General features: G+C 49.7%; 1 protein-coding gene across 1 annotated transcript in view; it reads right to left on the bottom strand.

Annotated features, from left to right (window-relative positions):
- Ccdc6 (coiled-coil domain containing 6) overlaps window positions 1-14434 on the bottom strand; it is a 93908-nt gene extending 79474 nt beyond the window's left edge. Inside the window, exon 1 of the mRNA XM_055598925.1 lies at window positions 14137-14434. Within this exon, the coding sequence (XP_055454900.1) occupies window positions 14137-14418 (282 nt within the window). The 5' untranslated portion in view covers window positions 14419-14434. The remainder of the gene's footprint in view (window positions 1-14136) is intronic.
- Between the last annotated feature and the right edge of the window lie 35 nt (window positions 14435-14469).

Genomic DNA, 14469 nt, shown 5'->3' with positions numbered 1-14469 from the left:
ATAGGAAGTCTGAAGAACCCAGTGGGGAAAAAGCTCACTGGGTTGGGCTGCTTCCAGGTCCAGAAGGGAGGGAAAGTAAGAAAACAGGCAAGAGTCAAGTTCACAACCACTGGAAAAAAGAAATGGAAGGAAGTGCCACAGACAGGTCCTGAGAGCTCTCATAAATGAAGCACTTCACCCACAAAGCTTCAGAGGTGAGGCCCAGGGCTCAGAACTGCCCGACAGAACAGAACCCAAAGCCTACTAAAAGTTCAGATAAACATCAAATAATTTTTAACGTGTATATTCCATGCAACATTCGAGGTATGCAAAAAAAAACTGTTTTGTTTTGTTTTTAAACAGGGACATGTAATTTAACTTTTCCTGGTTTCCAGGTCTCAACTGGATAGAGGACTTACTGACAGAGGTAATCTCTCAGAAGATGCAGAGTGACAGCACATAAAACCAGAATTATGAACCAAAGGTACTGGAAGCCACAGAGGTCTTTGGAGGCCTGGAGAAAGAGAGCTTTGTACACATAGGAAGCAGCAAGGCCCACCGTCTTTCACTGCTTGCAGACAAGAAGCCCACTCTCTCTTTTTCCTACCACCAGGCAGGTACCAGTGACCCAGAGCTCCAAAGCTCAAGGCCAAGTGGTTTGTTCAGCAGGAGGCAGTCAGAGAAGGCAGAGTAGGACAGAAACCAAAAGGGTCTCATAGGCTTTGCTGCAACCCCACATCCAGGCCGGCCACATGGCAGGAGGTAAAGGCAACCCACGATGGCTTACTCTGGCTTCGTTGTAGCTGGTGAAAACCGAGTTCTTGAAACAGAAATGGTGTGCTTCTTGCCCTCTTCCCAACCCCAAAGCTCCAGTGTTGTGTTATTTTTAACAAAATCCCAATCGTTCAATTTTACCAACAAAGACTCGGGAGCCAGACACTGGAGTGAAAGCCTGCTAGCTCAGAGAGGCAGAGAAAGCACCCAGCTGACTTTCCTCCTCCACTGAGGTCCGGGAAGGAATGGTCCCCACTCCCTCCCAAACAAGCCCCTCAAACTGAATGTTCCTCCCTTCTACTTCCTGTGCATCTCTCTCCATCCTCCTCTTCCTCTCTATCATTTCTTTCTTAATAATCCAATGTTCACCTCCTATCAACCGGTTGTTTCCTCTGCCTTTTTTTTTTAAACTTATTTTTATTTTATGTGCATTGGTGTTTTGCCTGCGTGTATGTCTGTATCGCGGTATCAGATCCCCCAGAACTGGAGTTATAGACAGTAGTGAGCTGCCACGAGGATGCTAAAAATCGGATCCTCTGGAAGAGAACTCTTAATCTCTGAGCCATCTCTCCAGCCCTTGCTTGCTCTGCCTCTTGACCTATGGAAAGATTTATTTAATCCTGTTTGCAAAATTCAAGCAGAAAGCTCTTAAAAGTATGTACTAAGGCTGAGCCACACCACAACTAAAAACAGGTTTGTCCAGTAAATAACACAATCTCGGGGTTCACAATGTGATCAAATATCCTGCAACACTGTGTCCTTCTGGGAAACACAGGCCTCAACCTTCCTAAAACACCAGCACACTAACTAATCCTACTGCTAGGAAGACTGAGGCAACAGAGAGAAAAACGAGTTCACTTTTCTGAAAACACAGCAACTTTCTGTCTGGCAGACATGCCCCTAGCTCATGCTGCGGAGCTGTCTTTCCACGTCTGCATTCTTCAAGCCATTCTGCAAGACGCAAGGCCCACCCATGCCTGCACCACTGCAAAGATTTATGTTAGGTTTCTGTTCTTTAAACCAGCACCTAAAACAGAAGTTGAACTAGGGTGTTGCCCACCAAAGTTCACCTCCTGGAAGCCCGGAACAGGGTCAAAAGCCACATGCACATCAGAGAAGCCGAACAGGACAACCCTGTCTGTCCACAGTGCTGACGTCAGAAGATGGTCAGAAGGTACATGTTGACTTTATTTTCCAGAAAGGATATCAAGAGCTCTTTAACCCTGGGGGTAGAAAGGGATGGGATTGCTCAGAAAGCAGGCTCATTCCTACAGTTGCGCAGCCCTGTGGGCTAGCTCAAACGTGGCTTAGGAAAGCCCAGATGCTGGTCAAGTTCCCACACATACTATCCCCCAGTGCCAGAGAAGCATGCACCCAGAACCTGAGTTGAGGTGAAGTGCTCCCTAGCCTGGGGTGCCCGGCATCCAGATGTAGCTCACGTTCCTCGCTCACTCGGCTTTCAGGATATTATATTTTTTTTTCTACAGCCATCTTGGAGGATTAGCTAGGACAGGATAGTTTTTGAAATGTACTCTAAACAACCGTAGAGAGGGATGGACTGGAAGGAATGATCTCTAAAATCCACACCAATAGGGCAGGGGACACATGGTGGGTGGAGGGCCATCAGAATCCAAAAGGCAGAAACTAAAACTTGAAATCCGAGAGGTGTTGGAGTAAGACATACTCCAGCAGTAACAAACGCCCAGCATGGAGGTTGTTGAATACTCGGAACTAAACCAGGAGGATGCAAAGAAGCCGGGAACACAAATCGTGCAATCCCTACGACGTGAGATCTGGACATAAAACAAATGTGCGCCGAGAGGCGTCAGAAAGACCTCCGGGGCATCTGATGGGAGAGAGCATGCAGATTTCATGAACGTACTGCTGAGAGCCGCCGCCACCCTGGGCTGAGCAGCGGCAGCAGTGCATCCCGTTTCTGAGTTCACCGCCCCATCCAATCCGTCTGCGGGAGGACTGGGCACGCGCACTAACGGTGTCATACTCCGATCAGAAGTCTGCGCAGCATAAACACTGGCATTGCCCAAAATAAGCCCCACAAACTGTGTGGAGTAGCTAGTAAACAAAGACAAAGTTTCTTCACAAGAGCAGGGTTTTCACCAGCAAGTCAGTCATGCAAGGTCCTGTCCCAGCACACACCACTAATCTTTGAGGTGACTGGGAGAGTCTGTACCTGGATGGTGAGAACTGGCCCGGCACAAGTAAGATGACAATATGCACGTGGTACCATGACGAAGTATAAGACGGATGGATCACTTTACCCTGAGGAAAATACCGGTCTCCACACAACAAACAAGGATGGGCCATGGGCAGCCAAGGTGAGCATCTAAAAGGCAGAATGCCCTTACACCTCTCTACCTGCCTTCTCTCTCCTCACCTCTTCGAAAGACCCAAGGTGGAGCCCACCCAGATGTGCCAACCAGCCCTTCCTTCCGTGCCCCCCCACCCCCGCCCAAGACCCATGCATCCCTAGACATTTTGGCTTTGTCTGAGGGTGGGCGCTATCCCTCTTCTTCTCGGTACGCTAAAAGTTGGCTAAAAGCTAGCTGCCCTCCTTCTGGAAGAGTGGTTCTCACCCAGGTGGTTAAGACCCCAGGCGGGGGGGGGGGGGGTGTATCAAATACCCTGCCTATCAGATATTTACACTATGGCTCATAACAGTAGCAGAGTTACTGTTATGAAGTGACGACAAAATCACTTTACAGTTGGGATCACCACAACACAAACCAGTGTACTAAAGGGTGGCGGCATTAGGAAGGCCGAGAACCACTGCTCTACATCAAGCGCTCCGACTACAGACCTCACCTGCATCTCACGCCAGGCCAGCCACCCACTTCCCTAACAGTCTCTCCTCAGCGACACATGAAGGCACGGTTCTCTGACACGCGGCAGGTACTCAGTTTTGTTTTGGGTTTTTTTTTTTTTTTTTTTTTTGGGGGGGGGGGAGCTCCCTGTCCTATGCTTGTCGAGCTCCCAGACCCCAGCCTGGGATGGGAGCAGACGGCACGGCGCAGGAGTGGAATAACCGTGGGTGTACCCGGGTGCGGTGCTGGAAAAAAAGACAGCAGGGCAAGCCCTGGACACCGCAGACGCCCCCTCTGCTGTGACTGCTTTCCCCAGACAGAGTCTGCTGCCCTGGCAATGCTCCCCTAGGCCCAGCGTCCTGGGGAATCTGCTATGGACGGGGCAGCCCCGACGACCCTATGAGAGAACAGATCTGCGTGCAAACCGAGAGCAAACGCCTACAACCACATGAAGGCAAAACCATCCCTAAATTAACGTACCGCCCTCTCTCTGGCTGTCACCTTGGGATTTAGGTTTGAAGCCAGACACAAGGTCATTATTTGGAGGAGACACTCCTCTCAGTTCACCTGTTTGTGGGTTCGTAGCAAAAAAACATAAGGGGTACTGATCCACAGGAGCACAGGGAGGATTCAACGAGTGAATGTGAGACCCAAGAGATCTGAACTGCCAAGCCTGCCAACCTAAGTCCCATCCCTGGGGGGCCACATGGTGGAAGAAGAGAACAGACTCCCTTAAGCTGTCCGCTAATCTTCAAGTGCCCATCGTGGACCACACACACACACTCGCACGCACTCGAACATGTCAACATGAACTGTAAATGAGAAGATTCTTGTAAAACTCTTCCCTTGGTATCTCTCTCATCACAGTGAAAAAAGACGAGACAGAGGCTGGGGAGGTGGCTGCTCTTCCACAGGCCAAGATCCATGCTCCAGCTCCAGGGAACCTAACACCCTTTCTTACCTCTGTGAGGACTATATGCACACACACACACACACACACTACACATACATGCAGGCAAGCACACACACATTAAAAAAAAGACTTGAAGGTGGCAAACTGTTGGCAGAATTCCATAAGGTTTTCTCTGTTCTTTCACCCTTCAAGTGAAAGTTTACTCAAAATGCAGCCCAGAAAATCATTTTAATATCAGTGAATTTACATTTTAAAAGGGGGCGAATAATCAGAGACAACCAAGTCCCTTCTCTCTCACGGTGCCCTTTTAAATTAGGGCATCGGCGTCAATTGTGGGGTCAGGGCACTGGGCATCACTGTTCTAGTCAAGAAAAAACAGACACGGGCAGAAAGCAGGCTGCAAAAGCTTCCATTAGAGCAAGAGATCAACAATACCTTAAGTCTCAACTCTAACTTCACTTCCAAGACATTAACAAAACAGCTAACTACTTCAGTAGATCAGAGTTTGTCTTTAAAAAAAAGAAAAATAAGAAGAAAAAGAAAAGAAAGGAAGGAAGGAAGAAAGCAAAAAGGAAAAAACCCGGAACAGCGATAGTCGTTTGGTAAAGAACTTGCTTCAGGTATAAGGACCTAAGTTTGGAGCTCCGGTGTCTTAGTGTGATAAAACATCATGGAGTGCTGCTTACTGGCTTGCTTCTCATCCTCATGGCTTGCCCTGCCTACTTCCCTGTAGTGCCCAGGACCACCTGCCCAGGGGTGGCACTGTGCCCTCCCACATCAATCAGAATACACCACAGGCTTGCCCACAGGCCAATCTGGTGGGGGTGTGGTCTCAACTTATGTTCCCGCTTCACAAATGACTCTCACTTACTTGTGTCAAGCTGACATATAACTTGCCAGCACAGCAGAATCCGTGTAAAACACAGGGTATGGCAGCAAGCACTTGGATGTGACCCCAGCACTGGGAATGCAGAAGAGGGGCCCTGGGGGGGTCTAGCATGAGTCTAGGCAACTGGTGAGCCCCAGGTTCTGTGAGACCCAGTCTCAAAAGAGTAAAGAGCAAAACACAGGAAGACCCCCAACGTCCACCTCTGCCCCCACATACACATATGTATACAAGTTCACACACACAAAATAAATAAACAAGTAAAATATGAAGCTAGTTTGTCACTCAGTGGCAGTGTCCTTGCCTGGCATGCTGAAGCTCATGGTTTCCACCTAGCATACCACGGATAAATAATATGAATACATAATAGATAATGACTATTAAAAGTCATGACAGTAGAGCTCACAGGAGAGGGAAGGCAGGGACACTACCGTGTGCAGAGTTCTGGTTGTGAATGGTGGTGGCACTACACAGTGCTCCGAATGTACTTGAGGCCCTGAGGCTTACACTGCACCCTGGTGAAGGCAGCAGAGTGTACCCACAGAATTTAATACCTAAGAAAAAGGTACCGGCCTCTCCAGGGTCTGACACAGCTTTCCCCGGCCAGCTCCTTGCGATCAAGTTCAAAGAGGTGTGTGAGAATCTGTGTTCTTCCCAGAAGCCAGGGGCCTTCACAGTGGTACCAGGGCTGACCGTGGCCACCTAGCTGCTTTAGGTGTTCCCTGCTAACAAAGACATTAAAAGCATCTGGACAACTGTTCTCCAGCTCATCTTCTTGGCCTTCTGGAGTCAGTAAACCAGGCAGTGCGTGAGCTCTCAATGGGCTGAAGGCTTGCCCATAACCCTCTTCTGCACAAAACTCTCCGCAGAATACAGGATATCTTTTGGTGCTTCAGGATAACCGAACAAACAGAACAGTTCTGAGGGATAAGGAATTACCCAGCATTTAGCCCCTCTCATTTAATCTTCCAAAGCTTACGCTGCTGAAGATTCAAACTGTTCCTTTATGCGAACAATGTGAAAATATTCCACGCAGGCAACCTAGGTGTATAAGCCGAGGTTCGCCCATAAGCCACTGTCTTCATTCCTTCATTTCCTCTTTCCTTCTTTGGAAAGCCCTTTTGAATGATGACCTATGTCGGTGAGGACACGCCACCTCCACTCCCCACTGAGCATGGCCTCATTTGATTCCCCAGTGCCCTGAGATGCCCTGGTGGGTATTAAGCAGCTCATGCTGCAGGCACACCTGCCCTTCTGGGGAAAAAGGTGGGGGCGGGGGGAGGTGGGCTAATCTGAAACAGATGTGTGGAAGATTAGCCCCATCCATCAGTATTGGGCTGTTAACCAGCTGGGGTTCAAACCTAGCCAGAAAAACCCTCTTCCTAACTTTACCTTAAGCTGTCTTTTGCTTTCCCACAGTTTCGGCTTAAAAAAAATACTTCTGTCAGTCTGGTCCCTACAACAAGCATTCCATGAAGGGAAGGTGGGTGGGCCACAGGGTTTAACAGGATCAGAACCACCTAGGTACTGCCTGCTGTGCTGACAGACACCAATCATAGAACTTAGACATCAGTGACATTCCTTTTCAACTACCTCCAAATAAAAATGAAGATTAAAAATAAACAAAGGGCTCTGAGCCAGCTCAGCACAGAGGAACTGAACAACAGCTCTCAATGTCTCCCCCACACGAGATAAACTACAGGCTAATAAAGCTATGAGGGGCAGTGACACCATGCTTTCCTTATCAAGATAGACACTTCATTTTAGAAGGCCGAAGCTCCCTCCAGAAATGTGCCCTGGTCCAGAAACCCTAAAGGAGCATGACTGACTTCCTTGCTCCCTTCCACATGGGTATTGGAGAGCAGACCCTCTGGACTGGAGGTAAAGCCACAATTCTCTCTGCACTCAACTGCCTCGACCCAATGTCCAGCCAGAACCAAGATGGATAAAAGCCAGGAGTGGTCCTGACTGGGCATCGGCAGAAACCTCGAATTCCCTCCAGATAGTTCTCAGTAGCTGGGACACAGGAGTTCCAGTGCAGGCACTGGAAACCGACTCCTGTCTCCTTAAGGCTGTATTTACTACCTGCCATTTTGTGCCTTTCTGCGGAAGTCAAAGATACAGGGTGGAGGGATTAATTTCCCACCACCAGACAAGGAAGAACCATGGCTTTCAAGCACTAAAACACAACCCACACACGAGGGTGAGCATGGGCCAAGCACACAGTATACCTGAATGGAAATGTCCTTATGAAACCCACCAAATTGTACAATGAACATGCACTAATTAAACAAATTTTAAATGGGATAAAATGCACTGCACCCTGCATCTAGAGACAGGAAGGGAACAGTGATCCTAAATCGCCACTAGTCAGTGTGGACCTGTGTCCTGACTTTTCCATATTCTTATCCCTGGGAGAATTAAAGTGGCATTTGCTATTCGCTGACATGGGTGTGGGGATAGACTTCACACTGTATCTCACAACCATAAAATATAAAGATATATGTATATGCGCACACACACACACACACACACACACACACACACACGCACACACATGACAGTCTGTGAAAGGCAAGAATAGTCAGTCTGCAAGCTTCCATCCCAAGATCCTGGCCATTACAAGTGTTTTCTAGAGCATCCCTGCCTGTCGAGAACACACTGAACCTGTGAGCATTTACTCTGCTAGCCTTGACAATAACTCAATATACCTAAAAGCAGCTGGCGCTGCGACTAAAGAGAAAATGCAATGCCTCCCCACTGAGGAAAAAAATTACGCCCAAGGACAAGCAACATGGCTCACTCCTCCTCACTCGGCCTTGCTGCATTTTAAACACAAGCATTAGCATTGCTGGGTGTAAACGTGGTTACCTTGGAAAGGCATGATCTCAGGGGGAGCAAAGCATGAAGAACACACCTACAGCCTGCATGGCCTCCCCACCTCCACCTGGACTACCGCTGACCAAGGACAGCCCTGGACTCAAGCCTCCTGATCCTGTTTTCACATCCATCCTCAATCAATCAAACACCCAGGTCAGGTCCCCTGTATCTGCCTGATCTCATGCCCTATGACGACCACGGGGGCTGCCCAGAGGCAATATAGGTGACTTTAATATAAAAGAAGCCATAGGAACCATCTGGGATGATCTATCACCATCAACACCACCAAAGCAGCAGATGTGAATGAACATGAGCATTTACAACAGGCCCACTTCTGTCCTAGGTCTTCCTCAGAGACTCAGTCTGAAGACACTCTGCCCCCCCTGCAAAGGAAATGTAGCAGCAACAACCAGGTTGGTGCTACAAGGTAACATACCGGGTAGAGGCCAGGGCTTAGGGCACACCTCCAGTGAGCCCCCACATATACAGTGTATCCATCATCTACCTATTCTATTTGGCAAACCAGGAAGATGGGGTCTGCTGTGACGGCAGGAGTGACCACACCCTCACCCCAGAAAACCAACGTAAACAGGGTACCCCCGAGCCAACTCACCAACCCTCCAGTGTCTCCCTTATGCCAGACGCTAAGAAACATGGACAGAGAAGGAAAAGTCTGACAAAACACAAAGACCCACAACTCCTGAAGAAGATGGGGGTGGTGGCTCATGGGTACTTACTGAGACTACCCAATCACAGCGCAGAAAGCATTACTGCCAGGACACACTCGCTGGGGAGACAGATAAGGCTACCAGTCACACAGCCTGGGAAGCCAACAGAAAGCTGACCTGGCTCAAGAGAAAACAAATGAAAGTTTAAGGAGCTCTGGTGTTTGCTTAAGACCTGTTTCTCTAGTCCTGAACAGCAGTCCCCATCAACCTGACACTGCATTCTCTAACTAGCCCCGTTTCTAGCAAATGCGTAACAAGAGGACTACAAAAGACTGAGGTGGCCTCCTTCAGGGTTGGGGTGCTTTGTGTGAGACACCCAGCTGGCACTCACAGATGTAAAACAAACATTCAATGTGGAATATCCAAGGACAGCCTTTTTAAGATCAGTGTGTAGATGGATCTAACGCTGAGCTCCCATTTCCCTCAAAACTTTGTCTTGAATGTACACTTCCATAAAGGTTTTTCTACACAGGGGGTGGGGGGAAGACACGCCACCTTTTGCCACACTGATTGACCTACCAAAAGTAAGTCTTGAAAATGGAAAACTGTATCTAAGGCTGCACAGTAAATAATCCCAAATACATACCACGAACTATGTATGGGTGTCCTTCACCAGGTAAGGACACCATCGTTGATGGGCACACCATCAGGGTTCCTAACCATGTCATTTGGGCCATTGTTTTTGGTTACAAATTCAAAACACTTTTGTATTGGACTTAAGAGATGGCTCCGAGGTTAAGAGCACTGGCTGCTCTTCCAAAGGACCTCGGTTCAGGGCCTAGCACCCACAGGGCAGCTCCCACGCATCTCTCAATTCCAGCTCCAAGGGATCCAGCACCCTCTTCTGGCCTACGTGGGTACTGCATGCATATGGTACACACGTACATACAAGCAAACATGAAAATTAAAAAAAAAAAACATTTTAATATCTGTACTGATCTAAGCTTCTATAAAGAAGAGGACTGTTTTATAATCAGAAAATATACTTAAATCCTAGTGACTTACTACAGGCCTCATTTCCAAACTAAACACACCGACTGTCTGAGCCTGTCAAGAAAACACACTGAGAGAGGCAGCTGAACGCTACTCACATGTCTAACACTAGCAGCTGGCTGAGAACTCTGCGGTCCCACACACAGGCGCTGCCCACAACTGTACTCCCACACCTGCACTGAGACCATCTATCCCCAGACCACCCTCAGGCTGAGTCAGACAATCAGAGACCACACTCTCCCAGGATTTATCAGACTGATGGAGACTAACACCTAAACACTATTTGAAGGCGTGACTAAGCATTTGGTTTGTGTTTATTTTCCCACTCCAAAAGAACGCACCATCTATAATCAGCAGCCAGGCTCCACTGCCAATTTAACGGGCGAAATTGGATAATCACTCAAAACACTCTAGTCCTACTCTAAGCCCCAGATAAACCACACTGAAGACCAGCTCTGACCCCTCCTCCCACACGATGTACAGTCCTAGACAAGAGGCCTATCGTCGCTCATTCTCCCCACAGGTAATGGCTACCCTCGAGCCACACGGATGCTGAGGAAACAGACCAAAGGATCCGCCCTTCTTGAAATAGGACTCATGGTGGGGATGAGCCATTTACACCAAGGAAAGCAGAGCTCACTTGGCTCTTGAACCTCACTATGAAGAAGAAGAAAAAAGAGGCCCAATAGTGAAGTCCTGCTCCATGCCTGTGACAAAGCTCAGCATCCAGGAAGCAGCAGAACCACATTTGGTGAGGAAGAAGCGCACCCCAAACTCCATTTACCCACCAGTAGGAATGAAAGCTCCTCCGGGACACTTTGGAACATGGTTTGGCAATTTCTCACAAAAGTAAACAGGCAATTACCAGATAACCCAGCATCTCTAATCCAGGGTATTTACCCACTTGGGCTGAAATCTTTTGTCTAGACAAATGGATGCCAGTGTTTAAGGCAGACTTATTCACAACTGCCACAACTTGCAAGCATATAAGACATCCTTCAGTAGACAGGAGATAAATGGTTACATCCAAGCATTGGAAAGAAGCGAGCCACAAAAATAAATATTGTAGAGGGTCAGTGGATAAGGGACCTGCTGTATAATCATGAGGACTGGAATCAGACTCCCAGAACACAAAGCTCAATAGGCCTAGCAACCAGCTTGTAATCTCAGGCCTCAAGAAATGGAGACAAAGGGGCCCCTGGGCAAGCTGGCTGGCTAGGGCTAACCGGTTCCTGCAAGCTGTGGGTTCAAGTGAGAGAGACCCTGTCTGGATATACAAGGTAGAGAGGAATCAAGGAAGACAACATCACACCTCTATAGATACACACAAGCATACACATGCAAAACAAAAGAGCATGGAGGATGGACCCCCTCAGTTCATTCTACGCCAAGTGACAGAAACCCAATCTGTTTCCACACCCCACATATGACATCCTGGGAAAGGCAAAACTTTAGGAAGGGCTCAACGGGTTCCAGGCCTTACTGGAGGAAGAAAACTAGAACAGAGGATTCCTACGGTGGCAAAATTCATCACTGTGCTCTTACAGTGTCGTCACACCTCTGTCCTAGCCCAGACTATATACAACTCCAATAGTGAACCCTATGGAAACCACAGACTACAGGTGCCCGTGAAACCCTGGACTCTGACAAATGCAGCACTCTGGTGCTCTGGAGGCCGGCGGTGGAGGATGCTGTGCCTACAGAGGGTGTAGGAAGCAGCTGGGAGAAACTACTTTATGCCGATTTTTACCACAAACCTAAAGCTACTGTAAAATACAGCCTATTTTTTTAAGTCAGTCAGTCTCTCTCTCCCCCACCCCACCCCCGGCCTAGGGTGCAGCTGAAAACCAACATGCCTTCATCACATTTAGTGTTCATCAACATGTAAGTTAATGTTATAACTAGCAGGACTAAGAAGAGCCAAGAAAGCAAGAAACAGGATGATGTTAGTTTGACAGATGATGTCAAACTAACTGAGCCTTATCACGGCCTTCCCGGTAGGGTCCGTCAGGAACCGCACAGCTTGACACTGGCATAAACTCAACAGGTGGTGTTCTGTTGTGCACCATAAGCCAGTTCCGAGGTAGAACCCCGCCCCCAAGTCTTCATCCCGGGGCAAAAGCTTCACCAATCTTTTCCTGCGCTGGATGATTAGCTACTTACACACCTGCCAAGAGTGAGGCACCCAGGTGGACCACGTGAACTTTAATCTCCCTGAACACATTAGGGATTAAAAACAAACAGACAAAAAAAAATAAAAAATAAAAAAAAAATAAACCGGTCCCACACTTGCAAACTGTCAGCTTGAAGAATTTAACGACCTCACTGGGTAGGACTACAAAACACTTACACAAAGGATCTAACTGGCTGTTGGCTGTAGCTGAGTGAGTGTTGACCAAAGCTTTCCCCCACCTTCTCCACTGCTGCTACCAAATATTCAGGAGGCTTCTGGTCTTGCGTGCCAGGCATGAACGTGTTTGTCCCTGCAAGGCCAACGTCTCTGTGTACAAGTAACAGACCTGTTCATAGGTCAGCAGGTCAAACAGATAACTCTCTCGAAGTGTCACCTGCCTCCACACAAACAGCAGACCCACCTGCCGGCTCAGGGCACGGAAGAGGCTGGAGAGAAGTTTTGTTCCCTTCCAAGGTCTGCAGGAGACCAAATGCTGTCCTTCACCATGAGTTTTAAACAGTTTTCACTTACATCAAATTTGAAATTAACAACCCGCACCGCCCAATGTCCCTCTCCTGTTCAACCTCCATTCTGCCGAGTCCTCTCGTAGCCAAAGAAGACTGAAGGCTTGCCAGGTGGCCACCTCCACAAATTGCTTCCCTCTCCTAGCAAAAGTCCCATCCAACAGTTTGCATCCTGGAAATGTAGGCTTGTGGGTCCAGTTCCCCTGAAGGGGACTGGATAAGAGCAAGGAGGATGTCTTTCAACAAAATCAGCTACTATTTAGGTTGCAAATCACACTCCTTCCCTGGTGGAAACCTGCTATCTACACAAACCAAAAAGGGCCATGTAGAAACAAACACACACTCTACTTTTTCTTGGCACAAGGGTGGCTTAAATTTGTCCCGTTTTCGTCTCCAGGATGTGATCCTTGACCCATCACCAAATTTCTTTTCTCCACTGGAAGGTTTTGTCTAATCAGCTGCGTGCAAGCGGCTCTGGCAATTTATCCTCCTTGATTTCTTGACATTTTCTTCCGTGCTGCTGGCTGGGAAACTGTTTTGATCTGAATAGGGTTGTCTGTGGGGGATTCTGCATGTTAATGATGTGGAGTTGGCAAGGATGGAAGGTGAGAGCACAGCGCGTACTTTTTCTAGTTACGTTTCGCCTCATCACCGCTACGGGGGCCTTTCCACTCAGCTCCACCAGGAGGCTGATCTCAGGCTAACGTTACCCTCTTCCAGCGGAGCCTCGAGGGGCCAGGTAGAAACAGAACAGATGGCCTGTGTTCCAGTCAAGTACCTAGGCTCACAGGCAAGTACTCCTAAGACTCTACCACCAATGATGGAGACGCACGTACATCCTAGCTCAGCCAGGCAATCCCAGTGGCCACCCTCCATCCCCGTCCCAGCCAGTGCCAGACGCTACACTCCCCCCTACTCTGTACCCGCCCACCCTCCAGGCCCAAAAGGACAGCGATCCAAAGGAGGTGCAGCTGGAGACTCAGTGCCCGCCCTTCTCTCCCCATCCTGGCCAGAAAACTCCACTTCCCGGATTCCGGGCCACTCTCTCCCTCCCCCAGCGCCGGCAATCCAGCAAAGCACCGTCCTCCTGCCAACTGGGTGCCCAGCCCAATGGCACACCCCGCCTTCTCCACTAAGCCCCAAACAGACCCCAGCTTCATTCACTCACCGGGACTCGGTGGGGGTGGGGAGGGAACCCCCGATTCCGAGCCTTCAGGGACCCTAGGGCTGAGAAAGTCCTACCCCGCCCCCCAAGCCACGCCGCCAGCCTCCAGCCATGCCTCGGAGGGGCCTCCACCCCGGGCAACGGGGGAACGTGGGGAGGAGTCTCCCCAGGCACCTCCAACACCCCAAGGGAGGGAGGACGTCCGTGGTCCCCAAGGCTGGCTCCCCATGCCCGCAGGCCCGCAGCCCCCGCACAGGGGCGCGCACTCGGGGGTCCCCGGGTCCGCGGGGTGCACTCACGATGGTCACGCTGGCTTTGCGCAGGTCGCGGTTCTCCTCCTGCAGCGCCTTGCACTTGAGTTTGTAGGTCTCCAGCTCGATCTTGAGCACCTTGTTCTCCTGCTGCAGCGAGGCCAGGCGGTTGGTGAGCTCCTCCAGGCGGAACGGCGAGATGACAATGCCCCCCGACTTCCCGCCGCCGCCCCCGCCGCCGCCGCCCGAGGTCGCCGAGCAGGACGACGGCATGGCTGCCGGGCCGCCGCCCGCCGCGTCGGTGTCGCTCTCGCTCGCGCTGTCCGCCATGGCGGGGCGAGTGGGCGCGGGGAGCGGGGCGCGGAGGGCCGGGAGCGCGGG

This window comes from Psammomys obesus, unplaced genomic scaffold, assembly GCF_907164565.1.
Source record: "Psammomys obesus unplaced genomic scaffold, mPsaObe1.curated_primary_1811, whole genome shotgun sequence".
Classification (NCBI taxonomy): Eukaryota; Metazoa; Chordata; class Mammalia; order Rodentia; family Muridae; genus Psammomys; species Psammomys obesus.
This window is presented reverse-complemented; position numbering and strand designations above follow the sequence as displayed.